At 28.2% G+C, this 27427-nt stretch overlaps 1 protein-coding gene across 2 annotated transcripts; it reads right to left on the reverse strand.

Annotated features, from left to right (window-relative positions):
- Positions 1 to 750: 750 nt before the first annotated feature.
- On the reverse strand, positions 751 to 27097 carry LOC127278920 (somatostatin receptor type 2-like). Of its 2 annotated transcripts, none has more exons than XM_051300871.1 (2): positions 26963 to 27097; positions 751 to 5064 (listed from the first exon to the last, which is right to left on the reverse strand). In XM_051300871.1, exon 2 carries the CDS (start codon positions 4840 to 4842, stop codon positions 3589 to 3591), a length of 1254 nt encoding a protein of 417 aa, XP_051156828.1. In that variant the 5' UTR covers positions 4843 to 5064; positions 26963 to 27097; the 3' UTR covers positions 751 to 3588. The 2 variants fall into 2 exon arrangements, with proteins under 2 accessions (XP_051156828.1, XP_051156829.1); XM_051300872.1 differs by lacking the exon at positions 26963 to 27097 and adding an exon at positions 18947 to 19078.
- Between the last annotated feature and the right edge of the window lie 330 nt (positions 27098 to 27427).

A 27427-nucleotide genomic window follows, 5' to 3' on the forward strand; every position in this document is an offset into this window, starting at 1 on the left:
TGATTTTGAAAAAAAAGGGGTTAAAAATTTTTTTTTTTAAATTTCGTATACATTTTTGAAAAGTACGTGAAAAATGCAATAAAATTCATTATAGATAAATTAAAATCCATTAACTTTTGTCATAGTTAAACGGATTTGAAAATGACAATGTTACCCTTAACGTCAAAACTTCAACCCCCTCTACTTTCTACAAATATGTTTTTAATGAGTTTATATTTTAGGGATTTATTACTATCATATAGGACAACAATTTACCAAAGTATGAAGCCAATCCCAGAACATTGACTTTTTGGGCTGGGGCGATTGAAAAAGAATCTCTCATATGTGAATTATTTTTGTCACACACTTTATGTATAATATAATTCCCTTGGAAAGCATGTTAAAATAGTTTCCATATGATTTTATAGATGTAGAATACTATAACATCTATATTTAATTTCCATATAATTATTTATCATTTTTATCGCTCTATTATAAAGTACATGGAGACTCTATATAGTCCAGAATTTATTATAACTATAAAAACCAATTTGTGTTTGTATACAATTTATATTTATATGTACTTGGTTTTAATTCGGCAAAGAATTTCGTAATGAAAGAATATTTTTGAAAGTCGGTGCATGAAAATATTTTAAAATATTATTTGTACATAATTAAAAAAAAATTTTTTTTAATTTAAATTAATAATAATTAAACAAATTTTTGTTTGTTTCATTTTACAAAACTGCATAAATAGTTTGAAAATTGTTACTTTAAAGAAGTTCCTAATAGAGTTGTGTCATGATATCGATTCAATCTCTTTTGAATCGTTTTCAATAATTTTTTTTTTTTTTATAATTGGGGAAAAAAATGGAAGAAATTTCTTAACTTTAAAAAAAAATTTTTTTTTGTTTTAAAATCACAAGAGTCTTATGTCGGAAGATTGTCAAGAAATTTGTTACACGGAAGTGTTTGGCGAAGTTGAGCATGATTTCGATGTCAATTTTTAAAATTAAAAGATAGCGGATCAAATATAGAGAAATGGTTTTTGAAAACTGTCAATGAATTCGTTATCAGCGACTTCAAAAAACCCGCCGAGCAACTATTTTCAAGGGAATTTGATCAAATTTTTCTTAAAAATCTTTCACCATATTAGTTTCGCCATTTTGAATTTTTTTAAAACTGATATCGGATTCGTAATCAGTGACCCAGAAAACCGCCCCGTGTAACAAGTTTCAATGGAATACATTAAGGTTATTATGCAATTCAACAATTTGTTTACAACAATTTTGTTAACAAACAATTGTATTTTCATTTCTTTTTAACATCCAACATCACGGTGCGCCACAAGGTGGTTTAAATAAAAATGAATTGGCACTTAAAAATTCTTTTTGATTATGATTCTTAGATGAATAACAAACATTTCTCAATAGTTTTTAAAATCAGTTTACGTGCCCGATTTAAATAAAATTGAGTTTTTATATAAAAACAGTGTTTTATGGGGAATCAGAATTTATTTAATCTAATAAATACTGTAATAAATGATAAAATAATTACTTATTTTCAATTTTACATATAAATAATTATATTGTTGTAGTGTTTGTGTCCAATTTTAAAAAATTAAATTATAATGTTAAAAGAACGATTTTAAGAGTGACAAAATTTATTTAAGAGAGTCGAATGGTCTCTGAAATTTTTTGGCAAGAAGAGACCTTTAATTATCGCTCTATAAAAACGGCACTAAACGTGAAAATGATAAACATTGATTTTAAAATACTTTCTTCTCGAAAGACGGACACTTTTTACAAAAGCAGCTAGAGATCCTTATCTTATATAAATTTCCTAAATCCTAAAGATTATATGAATCTATACAAAAACACGATTGCAAAACGAAAAGTAATATAATGACAGGTACATTACCTCCTGCCGCCGTCAGATGGCAGCAGCATGCAGGGCGCACAAAGTCGCAGCTGTTATTAGATTACTTTTCTACTTTTTGTTTTGCAGCCATGTTTTTCTATGAATTCGTACAGTCTTTTGGATTTAGGAAATTTATAAGATGAGGATTTTGGCTGATTTTGTTAAAAGTGTTCGTGTTTCGAGAAAAAAGTATTTTAAAATCAATACTATTTCACGTTCAGAGCAATAATTAAAGCTCTCTTCTTGCCAAAGAATTTCAGATACCGTTCGACACTCTTAATGCATAAATATAAAAACGAAACAAGAAAATAACTTCATTGTTAATAAATTTATATGAACCCAAATCTAAAACATCTATTATCTAAACGCATATAAGTATACATTAAATAAATTCTGGTTTCTCATAAAACACTATTTTTAAATATTTAAAACTCAATTTGTTTTAAATTGGGCACGTAAGCTGATTTTAAAACCTATTGAGAAAAGTTTTTTATTCATCTTAGAACCATAATCAAAAAGAATTTTTAAGTGCCAATTCATTTTTATTTAAACCTCCTTCTGGCTCACCGTGACATATTTATACGATTTTAAAAACAGAAAAAACTTTTTCTGAAAATATTAATTTTTTAAAAAAATTTTAATATGTGACGCATTTAGAAAAAAGGTATCTAAGCAAAAAATTTTAGGTTATTTTTAAAAATTTTAAGTAAAAATTGTAATGATCATAATTGTTTTTATTTTCTTCAATTATATTCGTTAATACAAATTGAATTCTGCACGTCTACCACCTGGTGGTACGCATATGAACTAAAGTAGCAGACGACAAAGTCACACCGGAGACCTGTTGCCGTGAAGACGGCAGAGAGATTCGTGAAGTCGTGCTTTCATCATATACTGCGCCATAATATAATAAATGTAGTTGTATGTACTTGAAATTTTTTCTATTGTGTAATTAAAGAATATTTCGATAATCCCTGTGTATATTTTACTACTATTACATAATAAAAAAAGGACTTTTAATCAAGATAAAACTATCGTAAACATAACCTATAATTTGTTTGCTTCTTAAATATACCTTCTTTCAGTGTGTATGATATTTTTTTTTTAAACATTTATAATGTTTATTGAACTTTTTCTCTAAATATTTGAATTAGTGAGAATTCGTTCGTCTTTGTAAAATCGAACAGGAATTTAATTCTGCTCAATAGAAATTGCAGAATCGAAAGAGATTAAATTGACACCATACCCTAACAGATCTATATCCAACATTGTAAAACAATGATTCTTAAATTATTAAAAAATTAGGCCATTAGAAACTAAAACCCAATTTTTTTTAGGTTTTTCTTTTTCTTTATTCCATCTAAAATATTAATATATATTCCATCTAATTTCACTTTCTCGAAATTGTACCCTTTTAGTGTCCGTTGCAAGATTAATTACTTGATATGATCACACACAATGTTTCTTTTAACATATACAATATTTCCAGAATATCTTTCTCTCTCTCTCTCTCTACATTATACAAATTCTCTCTATATAGATATAATAAATGTTCATTGTTAACACATTGATTTCCATTTCACCCATTTCTCGAAAAGAACTGGTGATTAATGAATATTCAGAACTGTATCATTAGAAGACAATGACAGTATAAGTATATTATCACCGAAAAGGGAAAAAAAAAATTCTTTAGACCTGTGTCAGTAGAGTATGTTGTGCACCATTTTTCAAAACATCCTTATCCCTTATCTCTTGCTCGTCCTGGTCTCGTGATCCACTATTAATTGTGATATTTGTCCTCGATGTCATTGTGACACCAGTTGTTGATGTTTTACTAATTAGTAAACCTCGTTCATCTTCTTCTTCTTCAAGTTCAGCTTTCGATTGTGCCGATACAACCACTCGATCAGCTTGTAGTCTCTCATTATTACCTTTATTCTTCCTTGGAAAGACACTATTTTCAAAATGAAGATTTGCATTAACTTCCTTACTGGCGGTGCATGTGCATGCTTTCGCAAAACTCTTACGAAAATTATCACTGAGAAATGCATAAAGAATTGGATTCATAGCACTATTACAATATGAGAATACACCAGCCATGAGAAATATTGTAATTGTCAATTCCGATTGACATTCATTCGGTTCAGTGTAGATGAGTGACATTTGCGTTATCCAATATGGTGCCCAACAAAAGATATATGCCGCTATGACAGTCAATACCATAATTGTGACTTTTCTATTGGAACGTCGTCTATCGTTGGATCTATTTTGTGGTCCAACTGTTTGTAATTTTCTCAATACGAGAATATAAAAGACCAATACAAGTGTCAATGGAATTGCATAGCCAAGGACAAATGTATAAATTGTAAATGTTGTTTGACCACCATGTTCATTGGGCCAATAAATATTGCAACTTAGCGAACCATTTTCACTTGGCAATGCATTGGCATAAAGAAACACTGGTATCATAAATAATGCGCTCATTAACCATGCGCCAAGTGATACAATTCTTGAGATAAATGGCGTACGAAATTGTGGCGATGATATTGGATGACATACGGCAATATATCGATCGGCGCTCATAATAAAAATGAAAATACTACTTGTAAATTGATTGATACTAGTTGATGTCATGTAAATTTTACACATTACTGTGCCAAATGTCCATGCACCCACTGACATTGTTGTCAATAGAAATGGAATTCCAATTAAGAAACATTCATCAGCTACGGCTAAATTGAGAATATAAATATTGGTGACTGTTTGCATTTTTGAAAAGCGTGCAACTACATAAATCACCATTGTATTACCAACAAGACCTGCAATACAAACACCCGAATAGATGACTTGAGCTATTAATGATGTTATTGAAAAGTTCGTTTGGCAGTTGTTGATTGTTGAATTGGTGGTATTGAACCCCTCGCTTAATGTGACGTTCATCATGATAAATTGGGAAAATATTTCTTCTTTTTCTTCTTTATTATTTTTTTTTTTTTCAATTTAGGAATTCTCAATTCTTTAAATTCTATTTTTTAATGAGTTCATCCAATTTTCAAATGGGAATATTCGTTGCTGCGGTAATGATCGCGACGACGATGGCGCCATTTCATCTTTTTTTTAATGTCAATCACCTTTTTTCTAATTTCCATCAATTAGAACTGCAATCTGAAAAATAATTAAAATTCAAATTTAATGAAAATAAAGTATAATATTGATTATTATAGTATATCTACCCTTATGAAAAATAATTACTGGCGTAATTATTGAGATAACTATGGGGATAATTACTGGAAAAACTATACTGTATTAATTACTGGAAACTGCAGTAATTTTTTTTCGAAATGTATTTCTTTAGTACAACAATTTTTTTTAATTTCAATGAAATTGTAATTTTGTGTTAAAAAGAGGACATTTAAATGTCATTTCAAGATCCCTTATAAAAAAATTATAATTTTTTCACATAAATTCAGTGAAAAATAACATTTAACAGCTGAAAAATAGTATTTCGGTATGTCCTATAACTTCTGAGTATCAAACTTTAAAGTATTATGGCTCATAAAAACAGAACTATTTTAAAATATTTAATATTATCGTCGGAATTTTCAGTTAAATCAATATAACAATAATAACAATTATTGAAATATAAATGTTCTCAAAATTCTCTATGCGATCAAGTCATCAGATAAACTGTTATTAAAAAACTATAAAGAGTGCACTTTTTAACTTCAATTTACCAGGAAATTAAAGAAAAAAACTTCTAACTTCCGTAGTCCATAATAAAAAATAGAAAAAAAACTTAGGTTACATGACTAGTAGCGCCACCTGCAACTGAGGTGTCATTTGGAAGTCAAGCGAACTTACTATTTTGTACAGTCGATGCATCGGAGTGCAAGTGATAATTTTAGAATTTTAATAGGAGCAATAGTCAAAAACTAATAAATACTTACAGATAGGAATAACAAAACTTACTGACAATTAAGCAAATTATGCATTTTCGAGGTGTGACGTCACATAAAGTCACCGGTAGAGAAAGCAATTAATCCAAATGTAAAAAATAAATCACCATTTGAAAGATAATTTAATTACCTTTCAAACCATTGGTCAACCAATAAAATCCATTCAAAATTGTCAGAGTTACAGTCGATCAAAGTTGAAATTTCAAGCAAATTTTAATAATTTTTAGACATTCGTCTAACTTTCGCTAATTTTTTCAAAGTCAAACAATCAAAAAAAAGGTAAGTTTTAATTTTTTTAATAATAATATATTTAATTACGAAACTTTTAAGCTTTTATAGACCTCGATCGGATAAAAAATGACAATTCTACACTAGATTTATTGAACAAAGTACTTTTCACTTTTAGTATATTTTAGTATATTTTCAAGTTAAGCGAAGCTCACCAAAATGAGTACTCGGGGGTTTTCGGGGTCGCTGATTACGAATTCGAGGTCAGTTTTTCAAAATTCAAAATGGCGGATCCAATATGGCGGACAAAATTTTAGTAATTAGAGCTAAGTACACCAAAATGAGTACTTGGGGGTTTTCATGGTCGCTAATTACGAATCTGAGTGCAGTTTTTCAAAATTCATTTCTAATTATTAAAATTTTGTCCGCCATATTGGATCCGCCATTTTGAATTAGATTCCGTGTTTATAAATTGTATCTATAATCCCAAAGTAGATTGTGAATTATTATTTTAATACCAAAATAGATTAAAATAAGATCCAACGCTTTAATTATATAAAAAAGCCATGGAATGATTAAAATTGCAAACTTTCAAAAAATAAGTTTTAAAACGATTATTTTTACCAAATTGAAAAAAAATTTAACTGAAAAAAAAATTATTTTAAAGTTTAATGGTATTAATTCAATCTGCAATATTTTGTAATACTTCATAGTTTACATATTCTATTAGATTTAAATTTTTATTCACCTTCAAAAACTTATTTGTTCGCAAATTTCCAATTGGTTCTATTAGGATTCTGCTGGGATATAAGAAAAGAAATTTGTATAAATTAGATATTCTCTAAAAGTCTTCAATATGATTCTATTATGATAAAATATTGAATGAATTGATCTGAGATTTTGTTGAGATGTCTGAAATATAAAGATGAAGAAAAGTGATATGCTGTTGATATTTTGTTAAAGTAATTATCATAAAATATTTGGAAATTGATAGACGTTGAAATTTTTAAGCTATCTCTTAACGCATGCGAAGTAAATTAAAAAAACTGATTTTTCTTTAAAAGTCCATATCTTAAAAAGACCTATCGCGATTGAGTTCAAATTTACAGAAAATGAAGATTGGATTATTGGACAAATAAAGAATATTTATCACGCTGAACAAATAGCAAAAATCGTTGTCATGCAAAAATTACAATTTAAAAAAGATTTTCAAAAAAGAATGTCTTCATATAAAAGTGTTACTACGTTTTTTTAATGGTCAGATAATTCAGTTTTTTTAAATGTTTTAATTTTGAAAATACTATGTTGCGTGAATAAATCTCCGATTCAATCAAATGATAAATACAGACTCAATCATATGAAAGTTGTTAAATTATTTGATGGAATATTCGCATAAGAATTTATAATACTATAAATATCCGAGTGGTGTAATACGCTTAATACATTTGATATTATGGATAATGACAGTATAATCCATTTTCCTATTAAAAATTGATAAATATGATAAAATAAAGTGTCAAAATACCTAGTCGATCGGAAATTTTCCGAGGATCCCGAATTTGGCTTCAGATTTTTTTTCTACAGCGGCACATGTGTACAAAAATGAATGAACTGCAGTAAATAACTAAAAAAATTGATTTATCGCACTTTTTTGTAAATATATAGTAAAAAAAACTAAAAAAAAAAAACCCAATTTTGTTTTATGACTATTTTAAAGTATGAACTTTCAACTATCTTTCTTAAAAATTTGAACTAAATCGTGATAGGTGTTTTTAAGATATGGACTTTTAAAGAAAAGGCAGTTTTTCAATTTATTGCGCATGCGTTAAGAGTTACCTTAAAAATTCCAACGTCAATCGATTTCTTGGACAATTTCCTATCGAATAGCATATTTACAATATTTTTTTCGACAAAAACCACAACTTTTAGAGGGAAAATTGATTTTTCAACCTAGATTTAAAAAAATTACATTTTTTCCTAAATTTACGATTGGGGGACTTTTTTATGAGATAGAAACTTAAAATTCTGGTTAGTCAAGTTATTTTATGGTAGAAACGACCAAAAAAATTACAGCCAAATGCGAAGTGTGCCAAATGCGTTGTACAAAGTGTGTGTTCTTGGCATGGAATCACCCTTTGAAGCATACATTTTTCTTTAACAGGAATTTATCTTTGAAGTGCATTATAGGGGGTTTTAAGAGTCGCTGATTACGAATCCGATGACAGATTTTAAAAATTTTCAAAATTCAAAATGGCGGATCCAATATGGCGGACAATTTTTTTTAAATTGATAATATCCGCTCAAAACTGGTTACTCAGGGGTTTTCGGGATCGCTGATTACGAATCCGATGTCTGTTTTATGAAATTCAAAATGGCGGATCCAATATGGCGGACAATTTTTTTACAAATTGTTCAAATTTGCTCGAAACTTGTAACGAATTTTGATATTAGTCGGGGATCGCCGAATAGATTGTTACGTGTATGTAAATCTCGTGCGTAATCGGTAGTAATCCGATTACTACCGAATGAAAGAAAGCGATATGAGCGGTATTGTGTGTGTCGCGAATATTAGAATCGCAAGAGTCGCGCTGCGACGAGCATAGTATACCCGTTAGCGGGGTAAGTAAATTGTAATTGTATTAAACGAAAAAGTGTAGCGGGATCTAATTGATTTTATTGTATAATTTGTACAGTCCAGGTGTGGGCGGAAACAAGGTGGATATTCCTTTTTTTTTATCGTTGCTTTGGAAGCGGGGATTAAACCTCTGTTTGAAGCGTCGCAAGTTGGTGACCACCTGTTTATTTCTACATATCAAATCTAGCCTTGTGAGAATTTGTCTCAAAACAATATTCGAAGGAAATAACGACACGAGATTCTCTGAGTTCGATTCGGCCGAGATTCGTCTTATTAATTGTATGTTTGACCAAGATTATACTGAAATAATCCAAAAATTGTGACTGACGCTCATCCAAAAGAGAACTCTATCTCCACGTGTCTGCGCTTCTTGTTCATCAAATTCCGAGAAATATATATGAGATAAGTAAAAACAAAAATAACTTATTCTTGCGATTCAAATTGTATATTTTAAATTTATGCTTTTACACACAAATACCAAATTGATAGATTTTACTAAAAATATATATTGTTAAATTAAATTTCAAGCTTTTGTTCACGTATGATTGTGGAGTGACTAATATAAGTACGAATCTGAATATTGTATAGAATTTTTTTTAATATTGTCAAATCCAAATAAATTCGAACTCACATTTAAATTTGATTTTTTTGTTATAATATCTGTTTAAAAAATTAATAGGTTACAAACTGGTTACTCAGGGGTTTTCGGGGTCGCTGATTACGAATCCGATGTCAGTTTTTCAAAATTCAAAATGGCGGATCCAATATAGCGGACAATTTTGTTAAAATTAATCAAATTGATCACAGACACACACAAAAGCGCCATTTTGAATTATAAAAATCCAAAGTCATATTCAAAAACAGCGACATCAAAAACACCGTAGTAACAAGTTTCAAGCAAATCCGATCAATTTTTCATTTTGTCATCCGCCATTTGGAATTTTGAAAGTCCAACGTCATATTCGTAATCAGCGACCTCCTAAACCCCCGAATAACAAGTTTTAAGCAAATCCGATCAATTCTTCATTTTGTCATCCGCCATATTGGATCAGCCATTTTGAATTTTGATAATCCAACATCGTGTTCGTAACGAGCGACCCAAAAACCCCCCGAGTAACAAGTTCCAAGCCATTCCTATTAATTTTTCATTTTCTTATCCGCCATATTGGATCCGCCATTTTGAATTTTGAAAATCTAACGTCATATTCGTAATCAGCGCCCCCAAAAACCCACGAGTTACAAGTTTCAAGGAAATCCGATCAATTTTTCATTTTGTTGTCCGCCATATAGGAACCGCCATTTTGAATTTTGAAAATCTGATGCCAGATTCGTAAGCAGCGACCCCGAAAACTTTATAGACATTATTGTTAGGTTATTTCCTATTGTTGTTTAGTCACAATTACATTTATTGTAAAAAAACGCTATTTTTAAACTTAATTTGTTTATAACATTTATTTTATTTATAAAAAACACTTTTTTAATGTAGTTATATTGTAATAGATATTTGAAAATACATTTTAAATACATTTTGTTACTGAAATATGTAAAATAGTGGCTGAAGTATTCAAAAAAGTGCAAGAAAAAAGGTGACACTCAGGAGTGTCACTATGCCGCAAAGGGTTATAATAATTATTTTTAACAAAATCTAATTTCACCTATTAAATCCCTTCCTCATTATTTTTTGAGACTTCTCTACAAAATCTCAAATCAATCTTTATTTAATATTCTTATGTGTAAAGTTTCAGACAAAATTAACATTCCGACAATGATATTATCTAATAATCACATGCTGTTAATAATGATTATACGAGTATGATTATTCTTTCTTCAATATTACTATTTTAGTTCTAACTTTCATAATATATCAATTTGACAAGAAATATTTCGCTGTTATTAAATTATACTTGAAAAAAAGATCCTTGATATTACTTTTAATTAGACGTAATCCATATTTGAGTGTAGGTGTTACTTTTCCTTTTATCAGACCTTTCTTTTTTTTCTTTTCTTTTCTTTTTTTCCTCGACATTTACCTTATTAGATTCCCAACTCACGAGGCTCCGACCGGGCGTTATGAAAAGTTGGAAACATTGCTTTATCGATCTGAAGGAAAATCGAGAAGGGTGTTGAATATAAACCATATAGGATCTGTGAAACAGGTAGTTTCCAACTGAAATTGAGACGAAATCATAAATGTATATATATATATATAGTGTATATATTCGACGCATGACTACTCTCTGCAAAATTCATTAGCACAAATTTCCAGTGGATCGAATTTAAATACACACGATAGAATTTTCATTGAACCACATTTAATGTCAACAAATTTTCTTCATTAATAAATATTAATATTATATTAATATTATATTAATATTATTAATGTTAACATTATATTAATATTATTAATGTTAATATAATATTTATATTTATTAACGTTATTTTCCAATAACGTGCTTCTTGTTTAACTAAATTTATATTTAACCAATGTTTCTATTTATAAAATTTCCATGCTAAATAAAGAATGAATGAATTTAATTTATAAATACCGAAAAGTTAAAAATTCAGTAAAAATATATAAATTTTCTTAATAGATAAAGTCGAGTATAAAATAAAGATAAATAAAAATTACGTTAGAAAATAAAAATGAATGTTTAAATAAAATTTTAGTTATAAATAAATAAAATATGTTAATTGAAAATCGAATGAAATGTAATAATAATTATATATTATGTGATATGAAATTTGGTTTAATGAAAATTCCACCGTATTCCGGAAGGCCTAAGGCATTTTGCCAAAGGGACAGTCTCCACTTGAAAGGACGTCTATATGCTTGAATGAAGAGTCAGGAGGAAATTTCAAAATCGCTTTACTACATAGGAAACGGGCTTTCGAAATCACGCGTGTATGTATTGCCTCGGGAGAAGATAGGATGGTGCAATATTCTCGCAGGGAAATTGAGGTATATATTCACATTTGAATAATAAGGGGGTCCTTCCGAATTCAGGCCAGTTGAAATTAAATAAATATTTCAATAAACTAATATAATTTGATATATGTGAATTCGTTTGAATATAATATTCTTTTTTTTTATTTTACATTAAAAAAATTCCGAATAAATATCTATTATTATTTGACTTTATCAAATAAATATATTTATTAGAACCAAATAATTTTTACTGATTATAGTATTGTAATTTACCTTTTTTATAACTTTGAATTTTTAAATTAAACTTTCTTTCGATGTACCTACTTTCTTTAGAATTTATATGGGTGATTATTTTCAGAAATTTCATTTTCGATGGAGGAAATTTTTGGTTACAAACATAACCAAATACTTCTATCAATTTCTTGCTTATCTTTAAAAAAAAACAATTTTTCTGTATCCCCTAACCGAAAGTACGATCTTCTCGTCCCAATTTTCTTCCGTGAAAAGCGGCTTTTGTGGCCAACGCGCGCTCTGATTGGCTACGAGATTTTCGCGGCTCGCGAACATAGTAACCACATAACAACGCTCATTTTCGTACTTTTTTGTTGTGTGTGCATGAACTTCAAAATCTCGCCTAAAAATCGTGCACTCGTGCTTTTTTATTAATTCAAAATCTAAAAATGGAAAAATTCTCATCAGAAGGATCCGCGGATGAGGAAAGAAATCCTAAGAAACTTCGATGCAGAGGCAGAAATCATTGTGCAAACTGAAACGTTACCAAAGAAATCTTTAGATCGATATCTTTTAGTGTATAACATTTACAAAAAGTGTCGAGAAGACGATAACAACTCCCTTTACAAATCAGATGAAAATAATTTAATTCTTTATTTCGAGTCATTAAAAGGAAAACTTAAACCGCCTACGCTATTGAGCATTTGGAGTATGCTTCGAAAAACACTGTTAAAGAGAATATCGACATTGGTGGATTTAAAAAAATTATTATAAAAGCCAATGCGAAAGGTTATAAACCAGAAAATCGCTTGTACTAGGTGGGATCAAATTATGCAATTTATGAACAACTCTTCAGATAATGTATATTTAGCCATGAAGGTAATAATTATTATATTTATGTCCTAATTCCTTTTCATAAGTTCATTTAAAAATTCTCAAAGATTCAATTATTGTAAAAAATTTATGAAAAGTTTTTATCAGTTCGTATTTAAAAAAAATTTCAACTTCAATTCTACAAAAATTCAATTATCTAAATAAAATTGAAATTAATTTAAATTTGATTTAAAATGAAAGAATCAAATTTTTTTATTAAAACAATTATAAATTTTTAACAGTCCTGCAAATGTTGCTATATTTGTTTTGCTCTGTTTAATTACATTGCTTTTAATTTTGCAGGTTATACTTATTTTTGGAATTTGTGGGTGTTTTGCTGCGATGAGATTACAAATATGAAAATTGAAGATGTAGAAGACTTGGGAAACAAATACTTAGTATTTATCAATTTTAACAAAAATAAGTATGCAAGTCAATTTATCATTGGAAGTCTTTTTTACGAGAAAGTGAAAACATGCATTTCATTAAGATCACCTGGTCAATTTAGTGACCGATTTTTTGTTAACTTCCAAATCGTCAATCTATTGGAAGAAATAAAATAGGCGAAGTTCCTGAAGCAATTGCTTTTAATCTGAGACTACCCAATGCAAATAAATATACAGGCCATTGCTTTAGAAGAACTTCAGCAACGCTTCTTTTAAATTCTAGCGCAAGCATATAAATGCGCTAATGCACTAATTACCGTTTGTCTTGGTCCGATTTTTCTGACGCCTTCAACCCTACCGACTCAGATATCCAATCCCAAGTAATAACAGAATTCTTATAACAAAAATATGCTCATATTAAAATATAAATTATGCATATATATGCCTCTTTTTATTTATAACAAACTTTTTTTCAGGAGTTGTTAATTCGATTACATCAAACAAAGGGCAAGTTCCTGAGCCAGTTGCAAATTCAAATAAACCAGATATTTGCAGATCTGAATTGGTTTCAGAAAAGTCAGACTTAAATTTGAATTTTGAAAATCATTCGCTGGTTCAGTCGCGTCTACTTGTAAAAGAAGAAATAAAAATGAAGACAATATAAAAGTCACAATGAACTAAGCGTAAAGAAATATTCAAAACTATTGACAAATGCGCAGGAAATAATCATAAACGAGGATGACTGTGACAGTAATTTAAAATGGTCAGATTTTTCAAACGACTTGAACCCTAATAACAAAAATTCAGTTACAAGAAAAAAAAAAAAAAATTTTAATTTTATAACGAAAATATAATTATAAGCCACTTTTTATTCTCAACAAATTCTTTTCAGGTGGAGTCGTAAACAGTGGATTCAACACAGCAAACAAAAAAGCGATACTTATACCAGCTGATGTAAATAAACAAACAGTCACTAGCAGTAGTAAATCGTTCCTTAAGAGCATTTGAACCTTCGTGACGTCACAAATCATGGCGCATGACATGCAAACTTCTCAGGTATGTGAGAAGCACAATTTTGAATATTTTTTAAAAAAACCTTTTGGAAAATGTTCAGAATAACATAGACTCTGTCTGTTATGTGCGGAAAATTCAAAATTTTGCGTTTAAAACGTTTTTTATACAATGTTAAGGTCACAAATCATGGCGCATGACACGCAAACTTCTCAGGTATGTGAAAAACACAATTTTGAATATTTTTTAAAAAAACCTTTTGGAAAATGTTTAGAGAAACATAGACTATGTCTGTTATGTGCGGAAAATTCAAAATTTTGCGTTTAAAACGTTTTTTAAACAATGTTTAAGTTGGTTGTCACAAGTAAGGAAAAATACACGAATTGCTTATATGTAGGCATTGTTTAAAAAACGTTTTAAACGCAAAATTTTGAATTTTCCGCACATAACAGACATAGTCTATGTTTCTCTGAACATTTTCCAAAAGGTTTTTTTAAAAAATATTCAAAATTGTGTTTTTCACATACCTGAGAAGTTTGCGTGTCATGCGCCATGATTTGTGACCTTAACATTGTTTAAAAAACGTTTTAAACGCAAAATTTTGAATTTTCCGCACATAACAGACAGAGTCTATGTTATTCTGAACATTTTCCAAAAGCTTTTTTTAAAAAATATTCAAAATTGTGCTTTTCACATACCTGAGAAGTTTGCGTGTCATGCGCCATGATTTGTGACGTCACGAAGGTTCAAATGCTCTTAATAAACCAGGATTAAAACTAAATTTCAAAAATCCATAAAACTGCCCAGCCAACAAAAAAAAAATAACAAAATTTTGGAACATAGGAATCAAAATGACACACATTTAACGCTATTAAAAGAACATGATTTGAAATTTGACCTTTAACAATTACGTTTTTAATATCAAATTTATATTTCAATAATTGTTATTATGTATATTGATTTAATTGATGAAAATTTAAAGATAAGAATTAATTAAAAATATTTCTGTTTTTACAATTAATTTATTTTTAATTAAATTTACTAATTATTCTGAGATTATTTTATTGACATAATTATATAATACTTTAAAACTTGGAACGCATTTCTACTTTCAGAATATTTATAACGATGAAAGAAAATTTGTTAATAAATTCACTATCTAAAATGAAGAACAACAAGAATTCTTTTGTATTTAAAATCTGTAGAACTTTCGAAGAAATTTTCGAGTAATTATTGAGACTTTTTAAGCTTCTGAAACAATAAAGTATAATCTTATACTGGTGCTAATTTATTTTAATAAGATAATAATAAAATAATTTCAATTTTCAAATGAAAATTAACGAAAAAGAAAACAAAATTGTCCAATTTGATGAAATCTCGTTAATTGAAAAAGAAGAGGGGTTCAAAATTTTTGCTGGGAAAAAAATTTTGTTTTCACTGTAATAAAAAAGTAAAATTTAAAGGCACATAAAAAATGATGTTTAAAATTCATATAAAAATTGAAATCTATAAAATTTTCTCAATAATTATTTTGGAATTTGTTACCCTCATATATAGAGGGAAAATTTACTAAAGTTTCAAGACAATTGAAATAAATTAAAATTTTTGAATGGAACGTTTAAAAAAGAATACCCCATATTCATGACTACGGAAATTTTGGCTATAAGCATCACGCAAAAACGGCTCAATCGATTGAAATGAAGCTTAGCTTAGATGTTGGTTCAACTTAAAATTTCAAAATTTACAGAGCTAAAAAATATTTATTGTAGAATGAAAAACAGTCTCTTTAATGTATTTATAATATTTATTATTTCATTATAAATATTTTTTTTAATTCGAATAAGAAAATTTCTCTGCGTGTATCATTTATTTGAAGAGCACTATAAAATATTTTTAAGGTTCAGGCCGTGAGTTTTTTCTTTTATTTTTTGTAATATGTACACATTTTGAAATTCTAGCACGTTAACCATTCTGAGAGCCCTCATGTCAAGCTCAAAACTTTTGGCATTCATGAAAATTATTAATTTAAATGCGAATACACGGATCATGTTCGTTAAGTGGAAGAGAGCGTCCTTCATCTGTAAAGTAAGCTTCAGTACGAAGTGGCGGAAAATGAACCCTAAGGGATGAGTTTGAAATGTTTATAAGAGACCACTTTACTTCTTAAGCAAAAGAGTTAATGGCTTTTGTAACATAATGGCCATAATATTTTTAAAATAATATATACAGGATGATTTTTATGTTCCGGACCCACTAAAAATTTTTTTTAATCTTATTTTTTTCGTTTTTTAACCCTTAACTGGCACAATTCCGCGTTCAAACGTAAATGGCTTTTTAGGTTAAAATTAAAAATTTCTAATTATTAATATTTGAAGCTAATTTATTCTTCTTTATCGAATTAGTTGTATCAAAAAACTTAGAAAATTACTAAGAATATGTCAAACTAATATATTAAAATATAAAAAATATTCAAAAGCTATTCAATTAATTTGAGCTTGAAAAAATGCTCGGGTCTACTGGACCCATGGTGCCAGTTAAAGGTTAAACCAAAAAAAGTGAAATAAAAAAAAAATTTTTAGGGGGTCTGGAACATAAAAATCACCCTGTATAATAATATACTGTATATAGTTTTTATTTAAAAATTTTAATAGTTCGTAACAATTTAGTTTGTAACAATTCTTTTGTTATCTTAACATAAAAATCACGACATAAAAAATCAAGAAAATTATTTACAATTTATTCTCTAATTTTTCGTTTTTTTTTTTTATGTAAAAACATTTCGTTTGAAAGATGATCATAATTTATTTATTTTCAATTTTCTGAGTCTTAAAATAAATTCAAATTCTTTTATAAACTAGTACACTTTCCTGCTCGCACGTTATAAAAAGAGAATTTCTTTTGAAAATTCAACAGTAGCTTTTATAGCAACAAGAAAAGTTTCAAGACAAGTTTATACTTTGATTTATGAAATAGAAATTTTAACTTTTCTGTAATTGCTTACGAAGGAATAGTTGTGTCTAATAAAAAAATTGTTTTCTTCCTTTTTCTTTGCCAAGGTGTTGTGTTACATTTTATTTTTTTGCAACTGTCTCAAAAAGTTTGCAAAAAAATACCCAAAAAAAATACTTTTTTTTTGTTCCTTAAAAGGACGTCTTGGAGACATTTGGGAAAGGGAAGTTTCAGTGCGATGATATTATATATATATATATATATACTTCAAGACAAGGAAGATTACAGTGTGCAAAAGCTTAGTATAGGATTAGTCAATTTAAAATGAAACGTGACATGGATTCCAAGACATTTCTCGGTGTAAAAGTTAATTTCTCTGTTTCCTTGCAACTCTCGGTTTACAAGTGGAAAACCACAACAAGCACAACTCGACTATATATAATATATATACCTATATATATGAGGCATTCTTTGTCAACTAAAGCCCCCTTCTGCCCAAAAATAGTTTAAATATGGAAAATCGGGCATAGGCTTATTACTTTAATAAAAACAAATACTTTTCGATGACGTGTGGCGTTTTTGAAAATTCAAAATGGCGGATCTAATATGGCGACTAACTTTTATAAAATTAATTAAATTCACTTGAAAATTGCCACTCAGGGGTTTTTGGGGTCGCTGATTACGAATCCGATGATAGTTTTCAAAAATTCAAAATGGCGGATCCAATATGGCGACTAAATTTCATAAAATTAATTAAATTCACTTGAAAATTGCCACACGGGGGTTTTTGGGGTCGCTGATTACGAATCTGGTGTTAATCTAAAAGTAATAGACGTTTTTGCTTGAGAAACCATTTGCCATTAATTTTGACGCCATATTGGATTCGCCATTTTGTATTTTTGAAAACTATCATCAGATTCGTAATCAGCGACCCCAAAAAACCCCGAGTAGCAATTTTAAATGAATTTAATTAATTTTATGAAAATTAGTCGACATATTAAACCCGACATTTTTAATTTTTGAAAACTATTATCGGATTCGTAATGAGCGACCCAAAAAAAAAAATTTCCCAGTTAAAATTTTTAAGGAGTAATAGAGAAGAGTGTAAATTATGTAAATATGAAGAAATAATTGTCCAATAATTAAACAAAAATTTTTCGGAATTAGAAATTGTGACAAAAATTTGAAGAAAGTGTAACCCTTTTTTAAAAATTTTCATTTACAGAAAACGATTAAAGGTTACACTGGCGTTGTTAATTAAAAATTAATAAAAATTATCCGCGGGCGCCTTATCGAATGATCACAAAAAAAAATAAATTAATAATAAACTGCAACGACACAAATAAAAATAAATTTAAATCAACAAAATAAATTCACTAACATTACAAAAGACAAATTTCAATTTAATTAAAAATTTTTGATTTACAACATAATTTTCAAAATGAATTATTAAAATATACAATGGACAAGACAAACAATATAAGAGACGTTTGTGCTCTTTTGTCACGGAATTCCAAGAATTATACAAATTAATCAATAAATAGAGGAATTAAATATTTTTATGTAATCAAAGTATGTGAAAATAGCATATTAATATTTTTCAGGACACAAAAAAATATTAATAGAGAAAAAGGGTCAATAATACATTTTTAATAAATACACACATTAAATAATAGGAAACACATAATCAAAAAATGTCAAAACCATTATAAACATTAAATCAATATATGAAAAATTTAGTAAAGGAATTATCATAAAAAGAAAATGGACAATAAATGATCAATATTGATCCAACATAAAAAAAAATAAAATAAATAACCTTCGCTGAACTTTTAAAAGAAATTATTCTCACCTATAAAATCAATTGCCAAATTGATGAAACACAAACACAATTCTTTTTTAAAAAAGAAGAAAAATTAATAAAATAATTTTATAATTTTTACTAAAGAAAAATCTATGTCTTCACTATTTGAAGGTTACCGACAAATGAGACTGATGAAAATGTTCTTCTTATTTTGTTTACTATGTGATTGGAATGTACCGGTCTTTTTTTGTCTTGTAATATCAAACATAATGTTGCTTCGCAATTTTCGATTTATAGAAAAAGGGAAATATTATAATTTGACAATTTCTATTGAAAAGAATAGACGTATGAGTCATCAACACTCGTTAAGAAATATAATAAAATGATTAATCAGTACTCGATCCGAGTTTGTAACGGTCAGTTGACGAGCAGAGTTTTTATTTTTATTTGCATAATAATTATAGTTGCATGGAGTTTATTTCATGTGGAGTGACTAAATTTTATATAACAATTGAGCTCCCGCCGGCAATAACTCGATCTGCGCTTGAAGAGAGAATTTCAAGCCTTCGAAAAATGAGAAAATATAAAATTCGAAAATTTAAATTTTGAAACGTACTACCATGTAGAGTATAAAAATGCCCAAATTTTTTGTCTTTGAAATTTGTTGTAGGACTTGTATTTTTAATAATAATGGACAAAAACTAAATTTTTTTCCATTCTCAATTTCATTGAAATTTAAAACTTAAATCGTCCTATCTTGCACAAATCTTCATGAAATCAATTAAAAATTGACATTCTTACGTATTAAGGTCTACCAAAGACTATAAAATGGTTAAAACATTTTTAAAAAATTATTGCAAAATTATTTGTTAATGTAAATAGAGACCTGTCAGTAAATACGTTTACTCAACTTTGACGAGAAAAAGTATGCAGGGAACTTTCGAGTTGACAAAACTTCCAGTGAGACATTTGTTTATTAATATGTGAAGAAGTTTTTTGGAAAGTTTTGTTTAAATTGGATTAAAAATAAAAAAGTTACATAATGTTTAAGAAAATATGCGCCGCGCGGCGTTTTGACATTTTGATACGCAGTCTTCACGGGGAGGAATCTTTATTGCTATTTTCCATTGACTTGTTTAAAAGTAAGTAACACTTTTAGTTTCATTTGCTTATAATTTTTTGCAATTTAATGCTTTATTATGGTCTGAAAAAGTATTATTAATCTAAACCAAACAGTATTAATAGATTTTTAATACAAAAAGAATTTAATTTTAGTTGAATATACATACAAGTTTCATAAAAATATATTATAAATAACTTACAGAAATGTAAAATATTGTTAATTGAATAAATATAATTTAAAAGACTAAGTTTCGGTTTCACAAACTATGGTTAAAAGTTAATCAGCGATTAAAGCCAATTTAACCGCTCATGATTGGTCGGTTAGGGATTTAATCGCTGATTAACTTTTAAGCGGAGTTGATGAAACTGGCCCTAAATATATTAATCTTAAACTTACCTTTAAACAAGTCAACGGAAAATAGCAATAAAGATTTCTCCCCGTGAAGACTGCGTACAATATTGGCACCGTTTCTCGATTATTCTAATTTGCCATTATTGGGCCTTCTCTGTCCCATTACTGGGCCAATATTGGCACTGCATCTCAGTTACTCCAATTTGCCATAATTGGGCCGAACTCCGTCACACTACTGGGCCAATATTGGCACCAATACTTGGTAATTCTACTTTTTCATAATTGAGACGACCTCTGTCCCATTACTGGGTCATTATTGGCTCATTGACGGCTGAAATGTTGAATTTATTTTGAAAAGTCATTTTTTCCAAAGTTGGAACGAATCTTGGCCCAGTAATGGCGCATTAACGGCTGAAATGTTCCTCAAATGCAGCTTATCAAAACATTTTTGTGTTGAGATTCCCATATCCGCGTATAGTGTAGTGGCTAGCGTGTTAGACTTCGGTGCGTTAGGTTGCGAGTTCGGTTCCCTCGAGCGTTACAAATTTTCAAATGTTTAAACAATTGTGCTTTCTGTCAGGACTTGAATTATAAATGTATAATGAATTAATTAGTTAATTAATTAATTATTATAATTTTTTAAACTTTGACAATACTGGGCCCAGTAATGGCGTCTGATACTTGGCTGCCGATGTCCAACCGCAGTTAACACCACAAAAGTTGGCCCAATATTGTCTGCCAAGACTTGGTGCCCGATTTGACTATTCTGTGCCAATATTGGCCCATGTTGGTTTTCGCACATGGGGCATTAGAAGTATACCAAACCAGTGAAATTTGACTGATTGGTTCAGTGAAATTTCACTGGTTTGGTATACTTATAAATTTAACTGATTGGTTCAGTGAAATTTCACTGGTTTGGTATACTTATAACTGGTTAGCAGTGAAATTCACTGATTCAAATTTAGAGAGTACAAAGAGTTACAACAATAAGAAAACAAAGAACAATTTTGGCTTTGTACGATTGTTCACATAATTTTCGTGTATTGATCCAAAGACGTATTGTAAGGGTATTTTTTGGACCCTTTTTATTCTTTGATAATAATAAATTATTATTTGAGGGGCTGATAGTAAAAATGGTTTAAAATAACATTGGGAGCAAAAATGGGATAAGTGACTTGGGAGCAAAAACGGGTTAAAATGATTCGTGTAATTTATTGATAAATTCATTATATTATCGATTAAAAAATATTAACAATAGGAAAAAATGCATATTTTATTATAATTAATATTTTTTAATCAATAATATAATGAATTTATCAATAAATTACACGAATCATTTTAACCCGTTTTTGCTCCCAAGTCACTTATCCCACTTTTGCTCCCAATGTTATTTTAAATCATTTTTACTATCAGCCTCTCATTTAATCCAGCTGTTATATAAATCTACTTAATTATCGTCATTTAAAATCATTCAAACCCTTGTGACTGAAGCGAAGGAGAAGCATGCTGCGGCTGATGATCGGACTTCGACTTGGCATGCGTTCTCAGCTGTGCAGAGGTTAACCGCAAGTACCATAATGAGGAGAGGAAGCGCCACTTTAACCGCAAGCCCAGAAGATCTTTTAAGAAAGCGCAGAAAAGGACAAGAGGAACAGTCCAGAAGAGACTTGAATCCAAATAGATATAAGAAAAAGAAGGGGGTAGCGCCTCCAATGGAAACGTAGAAAAAAGCTAGATAGTCCACGATCGCAGAAAATGGTGACGAGAGGATCCACTATGTTGATCCGAGTCGGTCGAGGATCGGCTGTGTGCTTTAGGTGCGGTGAAGCCGGTCAAAAGTTATCTAATTGTTCGAAGAACCCAAGCTGTCCCTGGAAAAAGCCAAGAAGACTCTCGCAAGAACAAAAAAAAAGTTCTTGCAGGATTTTTTCATATTTCTCCATCTTGTTAAAAAGAATTTAAAGGACTAGGATTCTACTGCGAGCAAACAGTAGAATTGTTATGTTCAGATTTTAAAACAACTTGGGCCAAATACAAAGTTTCCAATTAACATTCAGAATACCCATCTCAATTACTTCAAGCAGTTCAAGAATACAATTCTATAAACATACTATTATGTTTATTATTGTTTATTATCGTGTGAGGTAGGGGAATAGTGTCAGGGTTGGACACTTGGCTTTTTTTAAATAAGAACACTAGCGCCACCTGTGTGCGTACGTGACGAATCTTCTAGTAGTGTAACCTAACTTTTTGTGACATTACATTTTTGGAGAATCAAAAGTAGCGTCTCCTGTGACTTCGGTGCAATCGAAGAGACAAAAAAAGTTTTGTTTGACTTGTGAATAAACCTAAAAAATGTGTAAAAAAGCAAGAATTCGGCAAGGTAAGCTTATTGAATGCATTGTGGGGTACATAATTTAGGAAGAAAAAAAGTGAAAAATCGAATCGCGACACATGTCTGGTTATGGTTAGCACAATTCGAAAATGATGCTTCTAGTTAGGGTTGGACACCCATATTAATTATGAATTTGACACAATTTATAAATAAATAAACAAATAAATTTTATTTTATTGATATTTCAGTGCAAAATTGTGCCAAAGATATTAGAAAATTAATACTTAAATTGTATAAATTTTGTTCATCATTTCATTGAGTTATTTGGAACAATAAAGCGTTATTTTTTGTAATTTGAGTTCATTCCTTTTTTAAACCCATGAAGCTTTACAATTTGTAAACAATAAGTAAAGATAAACATGAAAAAATAAGAATAAAAAACATTACAAATGTTATTTTACGCTTTTACCAATAATGCGTTTCGATTTTCAAAAAGTGTCCAACCCTGACTGAAAAGTCCAAACCTGACTAGATTTTTTTTTAAAAATGTTTATAACTTTTTTAATTTTGGACCAATCAATTTACGGTCCACAGCAAAAGTGTTCCTCTTTTGTAGATCTTTCCACCCATATACCACAATTGACTGAATTTATCTAAACAAAATATTTATAAACAAAAAACTAAAACTGTGTCCAACCCTGACACTATTCCCCTATATAAATAAGCAATAAATTATTAAAAATTTATCAATAATAAATGTATACATTCAAATTTAAGCAATTATAATGTCCTTAAATTTGAATTGTATTATAGCTAGTATGTTAAATTTAAAAAAACAATATTTTCTTTTAAAAATGAGTTTTTTAAAAAAAACTCGATAAGTTATGAGGTATAATTTTTTATACACTATTTAGGACCCAAAGAACTCAAATCCACAAAAAAATTGATGTGCCTTAATCTTCGATTAAAAGTTGGTTCAAGCACATCGAGGTTTTATATATATTTATTTAATTTATGTTGTCTTTTTATAGTTTTATCTTTTTCTTTTTTTCATTAATTATTTACTTTATATGCGCTATAAATTTGAACCTTTTTTAAAAAGAAAACTTTCTTACAACAGTTCCGAGGGTAGATAAAGAGTTCCAAAAGAAGGGTTACGTGTTTTAGTGGGTCGGGCTGGTAGTAGACTTTCGTAAAACAAATTTTTCTATACCAGGTGACGTGGGAATTTTCCACATGGCCTTAAAAAATGATAAAAAAAAATTTCTTTAAACCATAGTAATTCCATAACTGAGTGAAAGTTATATAAATAAATTATGAAATGATGAATTTATCACTTGGTGGTATTTAATAAATTAGATAATTTAATAATAAATTAAAAAATTTAATTCCTAATATCAATCAATTTTCTTCTTTTAGTTCTAATATAATTTGGTTTTAATTAATTAAATAAAATCCGATAATGGAAATTTTTTAAAATCTAGAATTAAAAATTAAAGCGTAACTTTATTTATTCACCTATTGTGGAGCAATGAAGTTTTTACTATTTTTTTTGTATTTTTGCGGAAATTTTCTTTTGTAATACTGAAATTATTTCATAAATAATAAATAATATTATTATTATCTATTAACAATTATTTTGAAATAAAATTTCCTTTTGAAATAGGTAGGAAAAAAATAACAATTTTCGTGATGTTTGCAAAAAAAATTATAACATTCTCATTATATGAGAGAGAGAGAGAGAGAGAGAGAGAGAGAGAGAATATTACACGATTGATTCACAATTGAATTCTGTTATATTCAACAACACTTCAACGTTTTGAGAGCTCTGAAATGGAAAATCATATTTTGACCATTTTATGTTTACAAATAATTTTTTAAATATTTTTTTTTTTGCAAAAGTTAGTAAAAAAACATTCTATTTACATTTTGCTGTCTTCATTTTTAATGAGTTATTAATTTTCAAATCTGTTATCGATTTTTTATGAAGCCTGAGAATAATAATATTGTGAAATTTGTTAAAAATATCAAACTTATTGACAAGCAAAGAATTTTAATTATTTAAAATTCTGATTATATCTGAAATAAATTAAAGCTGAACATCTAAAGTTTGATATACTCGTACTCTCTTATCGTATACGATCACTGAAATGCAACTTTAAACGTAAAATATACTATTTGAAATATTATATTATAGTTTATTGTAAATTCATTAATTCATAATTACATAATATTATTACTAAATAAATAAACAATAAAGTAACAATATGAAAATTAATAAATAAAGAAAAAAGTTTTTTTGTTCTGTGTGTAATTTTTCAATCTTTAGAGTTTAATATTTTCAATGATTTAGATTTTTTCTTAATAAGAAATTGAAAATAGAGATTACTGAGATTTTTTGTATCTTCATTTTTTTGTAAATTGATATGTTTCATATGAGAAATGAATCGTTGAAAGAAATTTGATTCTCTATACACAATAGTGAGAAATTAAAAGTTTAGAATTTTTTATATTAAATTAAATAAATTAAAAAATTACAAATAAAATTGGAAAAAAACGAAACTAAAAATTACCTAATTAAATTAAAATATTTTAAAATAAAAAATAGATATCCCAAAGTTATATATTTTTGTGAGTTGTAAAATTTGAGTACACTGAGAAAAATGTTTGGTCAGAGCAACCAAAATTTGGTTGGGTGTTTTTTGTTGACATAACAAAAATGTTTGGTTAGCGCAACCAAATTTTTTTTTGTTAGGTCAACAAAAATGTTTGGTTGATCAAACAAACAGTTTTTTTTGTACAATTAAAAATTTTATTCTACCTTATTTCTTTTCTTTTTATCTTTTTTATTTATTTCATTATTTATTTATTATCAATTTAACATTGAATTTATATTTATCCAATTGAAATATTTGTGGACTTTGAACAATCTCATCTCCACCTGGGATCGAACCTCTGTTTTAAAACTGAAGGTCGGGAGCTCTGACCACTGGACTACCCATCCTTGTGAGAGATTTAAACTAACTGTTCTCTTAAGCTATGAGCTGAGAGCGAATCAAAATATTTGGTTGTCGCAACCAAATTTTGGTTAGGATAACAAACGATCATTTGGTTTTTTAGAGCAAACTATTTTGTTGTGTTAACCAAATTCTTTTGTTGTCGTAACCAAATTTTGGTTGGAATTTAAAAATGTTCAACTAAATAATTTTGTTGGCCTAACCCAATATTTGGTTGAGAGTTGAGTTGAGTTTCAGCCAACCAAAATTTGGTTACAAGAACCAAAATTGCCTAACCAAACAATTTTGTTGCAAACACTAAATTTTTTTTCTCAGTGTACGTTTTACAGTTCATTTCATTTTAACTAAATTTTTTTTACTAAAGCTACTTTTCTTACATTCAATACTTTAATGGTTAAAATTAGTTTTTGTAGACATATCTATTGTTGTAGTATAATAATTTTTTAAAAATTAATTTGAACATTTTACTTTTCAACTATAAGAATCCTCTTAATTTGAGAGGAATTCTTTATTGACCATATGTATAACAAAAAAATTGCATTAAAAAATTTTGTTTATATATATATATATATATATATATATATATATATATATATATATATATATATATATTAGTTTTTAAAATTAAAAAAATTGAAAATAAGAAAAATAATAATAACAGCAAAAGAAAATTGAAATAATATGTGTGTCTGTATTTTTTTTCTTTCTATATATCATGAGAGTAATAAATTGAATCAGAATCCAGTTGACAGAAAATCGAACATAAGTAACGAGGGGTTGGACAATTTCAATAAAATAGCATTTTAAACAGGAAATCCAGATAAACTCTCGATTCCATCGTACAACGTCGATAAAGAATTACGAGCGAATAACTTTTAATGACCTTCCTCTAGCGAGAGAAGACGTCTTTCAATTGGCGAGGAAACTGGGCATTTTCCAGATTGTCATCGAAACGAGAAAAGACAATGCCCAGGTGAAAATGGATATATTATACTTTTCCGATCATACACGATATTCATTTCATATTGAATTTTACCTTTCTACAGGTACTAAATTAAAAATTTGTTCTACTCCTTTCTTTATTATTTATAAAAGAAACTTTTTTAAATAAATAATTTTATTTATATAATAAACATTAGATTTTTATTTATTTATAGAACAGTTGAAAAAATGTTTATTTTAAGAAAAGTATTTGCTTTATCTTTATAAAGGATGATAAAGAAATTAAAAAATTTTACCATTATCACTGCCATAAAGAATCTTCATTAAGTTGTTTATCCACTTGCCAATGAATAAGCCATTGTTGAATTTTTCTGATGACACACTTGTTGAATGATCGTTTTGGAAAAATTGTCCTTTATCCGATATATTTTTAATTCTGTAACAGAAAAAAAAGTAATCGATATGTATAGAAATTTTTCAATTTACAGAGTGTTTGATATAGTTGCGATTTAATTTTTAACACTTTTTATCATAACATTATAAATTATGTATAATATAATGATTAAAATCCATTAAACTAGATATTAATATTTACATGCGGATCATGATTGATCTATATACATATAACGTAATTATGTTAGAGAAGTAATTAATTTTAATGACTCCTTAAGAAATTATAGAGATCGTTATAGTTAATGGTTTTGGATGCGAGACACTGAAATAAATGGTCCAATAAACATATTTATCCAGCAAACAATAAG

Source organism: Leptopilina boulardi, unplaced genomic scaffold, assembly GCF_019393585.1.
Source record: "Leptopilina boulardi isolate dan_hultmark-lab unplaced genomic scaffold, ZJU_Lbou_2.1 LbouV2_213, whole genome shotgun sequence".
NCBI classification, from domain to species: Eukaryota; Metazoa; Arthropoda; class Insecta; order Hymenoptera; family Figitidae; genus Leptopilina; species Leptopilina boulardi.